At 48.3% G+C, this 12500-nt stretch overlaps 1 protein-coding gene across 4 annotated transcripts in view; it reads left to right on the forward strand.

Annotated features, from left to right (window-relative positions):
- The window catches only part of LOC135258251 (collagen alpha-5(IV) chain-like), a 32340-nt gene that overhangs the window by 13213 nt on the left and 6627 nt on the right, over positions 1 to 12500 (forward strand). For 3 of the 4 annotated variants that reach the window (XM_064341622.1, XM_064341624.1, XM_064341620.1), the window contains 26 exons: positions 185 to 238; positions 442 to 483; positions 1526 to 1607; positions 1696 to 1731; positions 1978 to 2148; positions 2688 to 2768; positions 2900 to 2986; positions 3251 to 3321; positions 3474 to 3662; positions 4183 to 4354; positions 4938 to 5030; positions 5455 to 5559; positions 6058 to 6152; positions 6718 to 6868; positions 7113 to 7226; positions 7625 to 7789; positions 8473 to 8559; positions 8685 to 8813; positions 8983 to 9081; positions 9468 to 9557; positions 10023 to 10162; positions 10357 to 10483; positions 10590 to 10670; positions 11128 to 11226; positions 11790 to 11837; positions 11915 to 12097. In XM_064341622.1, coding sequence (XP_064197692.1) covers positions 185 to 238; positions 442 to 483; positions 1526 to 1607; positions 1696 to 1731; positions 1978 to 2148; positions 2688 to 2768; positions 2900 to 2986; positions 3251 to 3321; positions 3474 to 3662; positions 4183 to 4354; positions 4938 to 5030; positions 5455 to 5559; positions 6058 to 6152; positions 6718 to 6868; positions 7113 to 7226; positions 7625 to 7789; positions 8473 to 8559; positions 8685 to 8813; positions 8983 to 9081; positions 9468 to 9557; positions 10023 to 10162; positions 10357 to 10483; positions 10590 to 10670; positions 11128 to 11226; positions 11790 to 11837; positions 11915 to 12097 — 2791 coding nt within the window. The remainder of the gene's footprint in view (positions 1 to 184; positions 239 to 441; positions 484 to 1525; positions 1608 to 1695; positions 1732 to 1977; positions 2149 to 2687; positions 2769 to 2899; positions 2987 to 3250; positions 3322 to 3473; positions 3663 to 4182; positions 4355 to 4937; positions 5031 to 5454; positions 5560 to 6057; positions 6153 to 6717; positions 6869 to 7112; positions 7227 to 7624; positions 7790 to 8472; positions 8560 to 8684; positions 8814 to 8982; positions 9082 to 9467; positions 9558 to 10022; positions 10163 to 10356; positions 10484 to 10589; positions 10671 to 11127; positions 11227 to 11789; positions 11838 to 11914; positions 12098 to 12500) is intronic. The other variant, XM_064341623.1, reaches the window with a different exon arrangement.

Raw genomic sequence — 12500 nt, forward strand, 5'->3', positions numbered from 1 at the left:
CAAGCACCCACAAACTCAGCCTCACCTCGACCACCTGCCAACCACATCGTCACCCACCCGCAGGTGAACGTGTCCGTGACCTGTCTGCTCCTCTGCAGTCCAGATCCCTCCGCCCGTCAGCTCTGCGGTGCGCTGGTCTCTCTCTCTCCCATTGGCTGCGCTGATCTGAGTGTGTGTTCCGCAGGGTCACGAAGGACGCCGGGGGATTCCAGGTGCCGTGGGGATCCCAGGGTCAAAGGTCAGAGGTCGCTGTTTCTGTTTCTTTTAAATGCGTGATTCTGGTCATCCTCACTGCGACCATGGGTCTGAGAATGCTGACCGATTAGACAGAGAGAGAGAGAGAGAGAGAGAGAGAGAGAGAGCTGGTGCATGTGTCCATGCTTGTGTGCATGTGTGTGTATGTGTGTGCATGTGTGTATGACGCTCTGTTTTTATGTTTAGGGAGAGAAAGGTTCAACAGGCCTCCCAGGCCCTCCAGGGTCGGTGAGTGATTATTATTATTTTTATTATTATCATTATTGATAACTTATTTTTTATTATTATCCTGTACGAATGAGAACTAAACATTCCGGTTTAAATCCAGCCGTCTGGCTATCCTAGTCGACAGGAGTGCATGGTGTGGTCCTGTCCATGATGCAGCTTTGAGCACATCCTTCGCGTGCGTCATCGTGTAGACTTGGGCCCAGTTTCAAGAAGCAGGATTACTCAGTTAGCCGGATAACTGCACTGACTAAAGCCCGGAACAGCTCTTTTCACAGCAGTCCACGTTCCAGATTTTGGAGGGTTCCAGTTTTCACTCAGTGCAGTTATCCAGCTAACTCAATCATCCTCCAAGTCGAAGTGTCCCTGAGCAAGACACCTAACCCCTAATTGCTCCCAACGAGCTGATTGGTACCTTGCATGGCAGCCTTTCACCGTTGGTGTGTGTGTGAATGGGTGAATGAGAGGCATCAATTGTTAAGCGCTTTGCATAAAAGCGCTATATAAGTGCAGTCCATTTACCATTTACCATTTACAATCCCGCTTCATGAAACAGGGCCCCAGGCCGTGTCTGAGACAGCTTACTTGCTTTCTTTTCAATATACAAGCTGCATACGGGTCATATACAACATGTACACTCAGTACTAGGCAAGTAAGCTGATTCGAAAACAGCCACAGCACAGCCCCCCCCCCCCCCTTTGATTCGGCCCTGATGCCCATACCCCCTTCCCTTAAGTGGCTTCAAGATACTGGTGAATTTGTGCCTTTGCGTGTGTGTGGCCATGGGGAGAGCAAACAGTTTTTGAGTGTATAAGTTTGGAAAGCAAATCATGTTTAATGTTTTGATTGATAAAAAATGGACTCAAATTAATCCAACTTATTTTCTTTCAATAATTTTTTTTTTGAATGCTCCAGAGCCTTTGGAATTGTTCAGGAAACAATAATCCACTACACCATGGAATTTAATCCGACACAGACCATCTGATTTATAGGTATTTTAGATGAGAAACTGAGCCTAACTGAACACACCTGTTCCCTCACACAGGTGACATTGGTAGGGAACTTCAGCAAAGGGCGGCAGGGAATACCTGGACCACCTGGACCCAAAGGCTCACCTGGCCCCCCAGGTATGGTTGGCGTGCATCTCTCAGCCACTCCCTCCTGTCACTAGCAGCCAATCAGTGTCTATAACCATCTTCCTCATCTTTATTTCAGGTGAAGATGGTTTTCCTGGACATCCAGGAGCCCCAGGTAATGACCCTGATATCCCCTTCACACACGCATGCAGGCACACACACACACGCATGCACTCACATACACACGTACACACACACACACACACACATGCACACACACACACACACACGCATGCACTCACATACACACGTACACACACACACACACACACGCACACACACACACATACACTCACACACACACCCATACACACACACGCACACTCACACACACACACACACACACTGTCTTTCTCCACAGGTGAAAGATTCTCCCAGGGACCTCCAGGGCTCCCTGGTCCCCCGGGTCTAATTGGCCCAAAGGGAGAGAAGGGTGATTCTGATGGATACATCCCAGGACCCCCAGGCCAAGATGGACGTCCAGGGAACCCTGGTCCCCCAGGCGACCAAGGCCCCCCAGGCCGCAGGACAGGTAGCCCAAAATCATGGATGCATAAGCGACCTTACTGCCCGTAGACAGCGTAAGCCCCGAGCCCTCACTGTGTAAGTGCACTTACAGCCTAGAGTCCTCACTGTGTAAGTGCACTTACAGCTCAGAGTCATCACTGTGTAAGTGCACTTACAGACCAGAGTCCTCACTGTGTAAGTGCACTTACAGCCTAGAGTCCTCACTATGTAAGTGCACTTACAGCCTAGAGTCCTCACTGTGTAAGTGCACTTACAGCTCAGTGCATAAGTGCATATACTGTCCGCTGCTTATTGGTCATATTTTCACATGCATTATCTGCTTGAAAAGTAGGTTTTTTTGAATGTTCTTTTCTCCTTTCAGTCAGCAGCCAGTTTAGGTCTTGGAAACACGTTGTACCAACTCTAGCCAATGAATGACTTGAATTAAGCACTCAAGTGCAGAAACACATCAAAAACCAGTAGGCACAGCGCCCCCCTCAGGATTTGAGTTTTAGGTCCCTGCCTTAAATGTTTTTTTTTCTGCTTGCATTTTCTGACTGATAGGCATTCCAGAACCTCGAGGGCCAAAGGGCCAGAAGGGAATTCTGGGGGAACCAGGACTGATGGGTCAGCCCGGAAACACAGGTTTGTAACATTGTTTCTCTCATAGTCAGGCTGGCGTGGTGTATTTTGGACACCCTGTCTCCTCCCTTTGTTGGCCTTCGCTTGGTAGATTTGGGACTTTTGTTCTGAGCAGCGTGTTCTCTCCGCTGTAGGGGACAAGGGCGTGTCATGTCTCTGTTCTGGGAAAGGAACTGGGCTCTTCGGTCTCCCTGGGCCTCCTGGTCCGCCAGGACAACCCGGTAACACCTCTCCTTAACATTCTAACGCTTGATGAGAGACAGGAAATGATGCGTAGTTGTTCAGGACAGGAAGTGATTAGCATGATTAGGCCCAGGATGCTGGTATATTCGTGTTAACTGAAGACAGTGTATTACACGATTTGTTCACATCACATGGTTTCTTGTGTCTGTGTTGGTTGCTAATTGTGAGCTGAAAGAAAAAAGAAACAAAAAAATAATCACAACCTTAGGCTTCCTCAATCTCTCTTTCTTTTCTTTTCCCAGGCTGGAATGGGCAGCCTGGTCAGAAGGGAGACATGGGAATCAAAGGACTCATGGGTCCCTCAGGTCCTCCGGTGAGTTCGCCCATGCTACCAGCAGGTCAGGCTGTTGGTCTCTATGGTGGATTTTCCAAGTCTGTGTCTTTGGGCAATGATGTAATTGTTCATTCCTTATGGTTCTATGGTTAATTCCTTGGGCTGTATCCCTATGCTGGTTTGCACCACAGGGCCCAGATGGCAGACCAGGTCCTCCAGGCTACCCAGGGCAGAAGGGGGACGGAGGCATCAGTCCTCGGCCAGCATGCAAGGGTGACAGAGGTTCCCCAGGATACCCGGGGAGTCCCGGTCAACACGGAGCACGGGGGCGCCATGGACACCCAGGGGCCAAGGGCCAACGGGGCCCCAAGGGCGATTCGGTTGGTCCAGCCTCTGTATCTTTGCACTTGAAGAACAAGAATGGACGTTGAACTCAACTTTGTTCGATAGTCGCAATTACATCCATTGAAGATCTTTCACTCAATGCTTCTAATTAAGAATGCAGCTAACTGTTTAGGCATGCTCAGGGATATAGCTTGAATTATTTTTCAGTAAGAAATGTCTTTCTCTGTTGATTTATACCAAGCACTTATCTTGAGGCAATACAATGTGTACATCATTGTGGATTTTGCTCACTCCTTACAGACAATAGTGTGTCTGATTCACAGTTCTTCTCTTGTTAACGTATACTCTGGTGGTGAGGAATAGATTTCAATAGCACTGCCTCCATTGGTGCCACAGAGTGCTTATGCTAAATTGGAGTATGTAGTGTAGTATTATTATGTAATTCAGAGAAAGTGTGATGATTGGCTGTTTATTTGAGGCGCTACTGTAGTGTAGTGTGGTGATTAGCTGTAGGAGTGTTTATAACATGGATGTGATTTGCTGCTGATGTTTCAGCATGGGCTGCTAGGCTCAAAGGGGGAACGGGGCCCTCCGGGGTCTCTTGGTCGTCATGGAAACCAGGGTCTAACAGGAATCCCAGGGCCGCCAGGTTTTGGGCCATCCGGCGTTCCAGGGCAGAAGGGCAATCGAGGGGTAGAGGGCACCCTGGGCACACCTGGAGCGCCAGGTATGAGTGTGGGAGAAGAGCAGGAGCACACACACCTGAGAATGTCTCAGGTACACATGCACATGCACCTGAGAAGACATCCAATCAATTTCTGTGGTGTAATGGATTCAATGGCTTGTGGTTATAGGTTTCTTAATTAGAGATCTCAAACTCTGGTCCTTGAGAATAGGAGGGTTTGCAGATTTACACTTGGGGGAACATCAGATGGCTTTTTGACTCCTGAATATTCCCCAAAATGTTGCAGCCATAGCTGAAATGCACCAAAAAAAACAGCAGGGACTGTGACTCTCCAGGACTAGGAATGTGAGATGGCTAATCTAAATGACCCAGTAAGCAAAAACAGAAATCTAGAGGGGTGCAAATCTAGGTTGAGAGGTGTTTTGACAAAAACAGATTGGTTAACTCCAGTATAGCTCAGGTCTTACCTGGATATAGCCTGGCTACGTCCTAGTCAGCTAGAAAACCTTTCAATCAAATATGGCTGGGTGTTCACCTGAACACCTAGACGACGTTTCACCAACTTTTCACCGCAAAATTGTTCACTACGTATTGCACTGAGATGATGCCATTGCTCTTTTCTCAGGTGAAAAAGGGGATTGCAGCAATATTTTGACAAACAGAGGAGACCCGGGTCCAAAAGGAAACAGGGGTGACCCAGGGATACCTGGTCCACCAGGTAGGTGCAAGAGTGAAGTTTCGGTATGAAGTTTGGAGTATGGTGGGTCTGTGATTGGAATACTATTATAAAAACCATATGAACGCTATGGTAATAACTAACACAACACAACAGCTTTGGACAAAGAAATGTATGGCTGATAAAATCTGGAATCTTCTACTGTCTATGCCTTCCCTTTGAAAAATTGAATGTACTGTAATTTGCTGAAAGTGTCTGGAGAACAAACTGGTGAATGCATTTTTTAGCATGGATTTTTAAAAATAAACTGGAATAAACTGTAATATCCAAACAGCAATAATCTGTTTAAATAACAATATAATGTGAAGCGTTGCAATTCTTGATGCTAGCTTTTGTTTCAGTGTATTGCAGTGCATTCCATTTTTGTAAGGGTTCATGCAGTATGTATGTGTTTTTGGTCTTGCAGGAATAGGTATTGGTTATCCTGGGGTGCCAGGTTTACCTGGTTTTCCTGGTGATAAGGGGGAAAAGGGCACTCCTGGAACACAGCAAGTTATCCCAGGAGAGAAAGGTAAGAATGATGTCACTCTGATATGTCTATGACCTCACAATGCTGCCAACTCCTGCATGAGCCAGACCACTGTGTGGAATGAATCTCTTTTTTTTTTTTCTGTGATCAATATTTTTTTATTTATAAATTAATCTCTAATTTTATTTCTTCATCCTCATCTGTGTTTGAGTGTGACTTTGCATCTGTGCACCTGTGTGAGTTTGTGCATATGTGTGCGTGTTTGTCTGTTTGTATGTGCATATTCATGTTCATCTGTGTGTGTGTGTGTGTGTGTGTGTGTGTGTGTGTGTGTGTGTGTGTGCATGTGTGTATGTATGTGTGTGTGTGCGTGTGTGGAAGCCTTCTGCATAAGCATGCTGCAGTGGCAGACCTGGTTCCTGTGACAGATCTGTGTTCCTGTGACAGATTTACTTCCTGTGACAGATCTGTGTCCTGTGGCAGATCTGTTTCCTGTGACAGATTTACTTCCTGTAACAGATCCACGTCCTGTTTCCACAGGTGACAGAGGCCCTCCCGGGCAGCCAGGTGCTCCTGGGTTTGGGGCGCCAGGACTGCAAGGCATTTCGGGACCCCCTGGATTCCAGGGTGAAAAGGTCAGAGCCGACTGCCACACACATACACATCTGTTCAGTGATCCAGGCCTAGGAATAAAACAAACAACCCAGCAACTGACAACCCAACAACCCAGAATCGCACCCCAAGTGTGGTTCAAAAAAGAACTGGGTATCAGTTTCACTTGGCAATACAATGTATTGCCCACGTTTAGACATTACAGTACATTACACCGTGGTAACATATATTTATCATTATATTTTACAAATATTCCATCTGTTCATGATATATCGTAGGATATTAGAGTATAGTGTCATGCCCAGTTGGACCGCATACTGGACTGTATGTTACTGGCATAGCTATCCGTATGACCAAAAAGCACTTGAGTAACACAGTAAATGTGTTGTGAAAATGAAGTGCATTGTCACACAGTTTGAAATGAGTAGTTTTACTGCATGTACCCAGCCTAGCGTGAGGCTGCCACACCTGGACCGCACACCCTTGGCACTGCTTGTAAAGGGCTCCTCTTCTTTAGTGCGTCCTGTACCAGCAGGCTGAGATCTCCGGCAGGACAGTGCAGTGAGAGAGCATGTTGTGTGTCCCCAGGGCTATGTGGAGTCTGGCCCCCAGGGGCCCACGGGTAGGCTGGGGCCCCCAGGTCCGAGTGGAGATCTTGGTGCCCCAGGAGATTTTGGGCAGAGGGGGTTTCCTGGCCCTACTGGAAGTCCAGGACGAGATGGTCCACCTGGAGTGAAAGGTGACACACATAGAAACACATGCAGGCCCACCCGTGCATAAATACACATGCAGACACACTCATCCTCACGCACATACTCACACACACACACACGCACACACACACACACATACACGGACACGAACACGCACACACACTCACAAACACACACACACACTCACACATACGCACTCACATACACACATTGACAAATGCACATGCAAACACACACACACATATACTAGTGTCTGCACTCTCTCCTCAGGGGAGAAAGGGGTTGCTGGTGTCACAGGCCCACCTGGCCTCCCCGCGCCCTGCCAAAATGGACTTCCCGGTCCACAGGGACTTCCTGGGCCGAGAGGAGAGTGGGGTTTCACAGGTAAGTCACTGTCACTTAAACATATTTAACACCCACAAGCCCTCAGTCCAGCCTACAGATGGGGCAAAATCACTAATAAAGACATTAAACGCGTGTAATATTTCATATAACGATCATCCACGCCCTACTCCCATTGGATGCTACGCCTGTGTCTTCTTCTGTGGTATTTCCATGCAAACACGTGTAGCTTTTCCTTATACTGTTTATGGACGTGCTGTTCCCCATGACTTTTTAAAGATTTCCAAAACAATTAACCAGGTGTGCCTCGCTAGTTGCCACTGTGCTGCCTGTGCGCGGGTGACACATAAAACATGAAGTGGAGTGTTTTACGGAGTGAAGAACCGTCATTACGCCCACTGGACTGGATTAGCTGCTCTTCGTGCCCCCCTCTCTCTCAGGACCTCGAGGGCTGAAGGGGCTGAAGGGCGAGCCGGGCCTTCCTGGGTTCAGCCAGCCTGGACCCAAAGGGGAGATCGGACCACCTGGGGTTTCCCTACCTGGAGGGCTAGGACCGTTCGGGTCAAAGGGTGTCCCTGGGTCGGATGGCCTTCCTGGACTTCCAGGTAACATAAGAACTGATCAATGGCTGCTACAGACTCTAATTATGGCACCTGTCCAGTCACCACAGTGCTGTTATTTGTGATCTAGGCTGATTATTTGGTAAAGCTCTGTCTGTGATTTCCCACAAAGATGAGCTGGTATTTTTCTGTTTGTGATTTCTAAAACAGATGACGTGGTACTACTCTGTGATTTCTCACCCAGATAATCTGGTATTTCTCTGTGATTTCTCACCCAGATAATCTGGTATTTCTCTGTGATTTCTCAGCCACATGATCTGGTATTACTCTGTGATTTCCCAGGCAGACGATCTGCTATTATTCTGTCAGTGTTTTCACAAGCAGATGATCTGGTATTACTCTGTGATTTCTCAGCCAGATGATCTGGTATTACGCTGATTTGTCAAGGCAGATGATCTAGTATTACTCTATGATTTCTCAGGCAGATGATCTGGTGCTACTCTGTGATTTCTCTGTCAGATGATCTCATACTACTCTGTGATTTTTCAAGCCAGATGATCTGGTACTACTCTGTGATTTCTCAAGCAGGTGATCTGATATTATTATGCGATTTCTCAGCCAGATGATCTGGTACTACTCTGTGATTTCTCAAGCAGGTGGTCTGGTACCACTCTGTGTTTTCTCAAGGCAGATGATCAGGTAAAGCATTGTCTTTCTGTAATTTCCAGGCCCCTTGGGAGATCCTGGAAACCCAGGCCCCCCTGGATATGGACCAGATGGACCTCCTGGATATGATGGACCACCAGGACCAAAAGGTCAGACCATGACGATGCTGCTGCTGCTGCTGATCATCATTATCATCATCACCATCATCATGTTTAAGATTATAATATCAATGCTAATGTGATGCACCTATTTTGTTTATTTGTCCATTTTTCAGGGTCTCCGGGACTCTCTGGTCCGGAAGGCCCCAAAGGAAGCCAAGGAATGCTGGGGGATACTGGAGCCCCTGGAATACCAGGACCACAGGGCATTGTAGTGGGGGATAAAGGTGACCCCGGTCCCCCAGGTACTGCAAGCGTTCCTAAGGCCTCATTTAAAAAAAAATGAGGCCCTTTGGTTACCAAAGCAACCTGTTTACCAGCATTTACTGTCAGTTTCAGCTCCAGTCAGTTACTCATTACATAAGTGGGTGTGGTCTGTGGACTCTCTGCTGACACTCTGCTGCTCCCTGATAGGTCAGGAGGGGCATACTGGTGTGAAAGGGAATGCAGGTGATCCAGGACCCAAAGGACAAGATGGGAGGAATGGGATACCAGGAAGACATGGCACACAAGGTCCCTGCCTTTTCCCCTTTTCCCACACACGTGTGTGTTTGTGTGTTTGTGTGTGTGTGTGTGTATGTGAGAGAGAGAGAGATAGAGGGAGAGAGAGTATGTTACAGTACGTGTGTGCGTATGAGTGCGTATTAGTGCATCAGTGTATGTTTGAATGTTTGTGTTTGTGAGTAAATGTGTGTGTGTGTGAGAGAGAGAGAGAGAGAGATAGAATGTGTGTGAGAGCTTATGAGTATATCAGTATATGTCTGTTTGGATGTTTGTGTGGTTGTGTCTGTGTGTGTGAGTGCATCGGTGTTTGTGTGTGAATGTACAGTATGTGTAAGAGAGAGTGAGTGTGTGAGGGTATATGTGTATGTGATTTGATAGTATGTGACTCTACTCAGGTGCTCCAGGTGAGCCTGGTCTTGGGGGGTTTCCTGGACAACCTGGCGATCCTGGTTCCCCTGGAGACCGTGGATTAGGGGGACACCAAGGTGAGAAACATACTTGCAGTAACACACACTCACACACGTATATGTATACACACACACACTCCATCATTTTCACACAAACTCACATGTACACACACACACACACAGTCTCGTACTGCCATCCATGTGAGGACTTCCTATTGACTACATTGATTCCGTAACATCGAACCCTAACCCTAACCCCAAACACTGCATGCCTAACCTTAACAATAACCTTAACGTAATTGTAACCCTAACCCTAAGTCCTAACCCTAAAACAGCCTCTTGACCTTGTGAGGACCAGCAAAAAGTCCCCAAAAAGGTAAATTTTTCTCGTCTTTCTATCCTTGTGAGGACATTTGGTTCCCACAAAGATAGTATTACAAGTTCACACACACACACACACACACACACACACCCTCAGGGTGCAGTGAAATGACGGCTTAGGCAGACCTTATCAGAAATGGTGATGGGATTTATTTTCACCAGGGTTGAAAGGAGAGAAGGGACCCGCAGGTGTGCCCGGGGGAGGAGGGCCACCTGGGGCACCTGGCGTACGTGGACACAAAGGAGCGAAAGGAGAGCCCAACTTCAGCAGGCCCGGTCCAGCAGGACCACCTGGCCCGAAGGTACCAGCACCAACCAACACAATAGGACAATAAGGATGCCAACCAGAGACCTGAAACTGTAGAGCTGGAAGCTTCAGAATCTGTTGTTTTTTGGTGTGTTTCAGCACTTCAGCAATTGAAAGTGAAAGTCTCTCTCTCTCTCCCCACCCCTCTCTCTCGCTCTCTCTCTCTCTCTCTGTCTCTCTCTCGGACAGGGAGAGCTTGGATATCCAGGTTTATATGGTGTGAAGGGTGAAAAGGGGGTTTTGGGGAGCCCAGGGGGCGTTGGCCTCGATGGCAGCATTGGAGACAAAGGAGACGCAGGCCCCCCCGGAGATCCAGGTTCAGCTTATCTCCCTCTATCTCTCTTTGTTTCCTTCCCTCGTTATTAGGATTGATATGGATCATCCTCTCTCTCTTCTTGCTCTACCCCCCCCCCCCAATGCAGGACCCCAGGGGATCCCCGGAGGGCAGGGGTATAGCGGATCCCAGGGTGCACCGGGGCCTCCGGGGCCATACGGCCCACCAGGTCTGTCGCCCAAGTCACGGTCAGGCCCGCGGTATTGACTCCGCGCTGCCGCGTCCTTAACAACGAGCTCGCGCTTCGATTTTTTCTTTAACTTCTGTGTACAAGTTTCTGCGACTGTGACTTGTGTGTTTCTTCCGCGACTTGGGTGTGACACTGTTTTCTCGTGTTTATTTGTGTATTTGCATTTTATTCTCGTGACTATGACCTCACTTTACGATGTGTGACTCGTAATCTGTATTCAACTGTGACTCAATCATGCTTGCGTGTTTGTGGCTTTGTTCAAATATTTTTGGTTGTGTGTAGCTTTGTGTAACTGTGACGGCTGCATGACTATATTCAGTTGTGTTTATAGCATTATGTGACTGTGACTGAGAATTTTTTTTTGACTCTGTTTATGTGACTTAAACTTGGTTTTTAATTGTGCTTTGGCGCACGTGACTGTGCCTCGTCTCCACAGGCATTCCGGGGACTCCTGGAATTCCGGGGCCTAGGGGACTCAAAGGAAACCAGGGAAAGGACAGCATTCCGGGACCCCCGGGACAGAAGGGAGAGCCAGGTGAGGAAGGGGAACATGGGGTACCCTGAGCGGCAATGTGCAATAGGGCGGCGCTGCACCTGACCGACACAGGTTCAAATCCCAGCTGTGATGCTTCTGTTGCACTACACAGCAGAGTGTGTCCTGCATATTGATGTACACATACTATACACCACAATATTAATATACTAATCCTCTAGGCATTGACTGTCTATTTTACAAGACAGTCTGAAATGCTGAGCTATAATCGCTGGCTGGTGTTCAAGACCTTGGTCTTTCCCAATTTTCCTATTTTCTGTTTTCCTATTTTCTAGTGACGTGTCTTTACTACAGACTCTGAAAAAAAGTGTTTTACACGTGAATTTGAATGGAATATATTTGTTTAGAAGGCAGGACTTACACACAAACGTGCCAGGACAGCGCTCCACCCGGGACTTGAACTCGAGTCAGGAGCCCAACAGCTTTTCCACTACTCTGCATCGACACCCTCCGTCTCCTCACATAGGCTGTGTGATGCGTTAAGTGTCCAGCGAATCAGGTGCAGGTATGCCCGATGAGGTCATAAAGGGCTGTTCTGTCTGCAGGGGCGGTGCTCGGGAGCCCATGCGTGCGGGGGGAGAAGGGCCTGCTCGGTGAGTCTTCGTTGCTGCTGTCGGCGCTGTCTCTCGTAGACACACACTTCCTGTCTGAGCGGGCACTTCCTCCTCAGGTCAGAAAGGAGAACCAGGAAGTCCTGGGCCTGACGCACCAGGGCTACCAGGAGTCCCGGGGGAAAAAGGATCGCCTGGTCTGAGGGGACTTCCTGGTTACTGTGGCAACCCTGGGGCAGATGCGATCTGTTCTTTTGGGCCGAAAGGGGACCCCGGGCCGGACGGCTGTCCTGGAGTCCCTGGTGAGGAGACGTCCTGTCTGTGCCTCCACCTGCCTGTCTGTGCCTCTACCTGCCTGTCTGTGCCTCCACCTGTCTGTCTGTGCCTCTACCTGTCTGTGTCTGACTCTACCTGTCTGTGTCTGACACTGCCTGTCTGTCTGTGCCTCTACTTGCCTGTCTGTGCCCCCACTTGCCTGTCTCTGCCTCCACCTGCCTGTCTGTGCCTCTACCTGCCTGTCTGTGTCTCTACCTGCCTGTCTGTGCCTCTACCTGTCTGTCTGTGCCTCTACCTATCTGTGTCTGATACTACCTGTCTGTATGTGACTCTACCTGTCTGTGTCTGACTCTACCTGTCTGACTGTAACCTTACCTGTTTGTTTCTGACACTGCCAGTCTGTGTCTGACACTTCTGTGACTCTACTTG

The sequence above is a fragment of the Anguilla rostrata genome, chromosome 6 (genome assembly GCF_018555375.3).
Source record: "Anguilla rostrata isolate EN2019 chromosome 6, ASM1855537v3, whole genome shotgun sequence".
Lineage (NCBI taxonomy): Eukaryota > Metazoa > Chordata > Actinopteri > Anguilliformes > Anguillidae > Anguilla > Anguilla rostrata.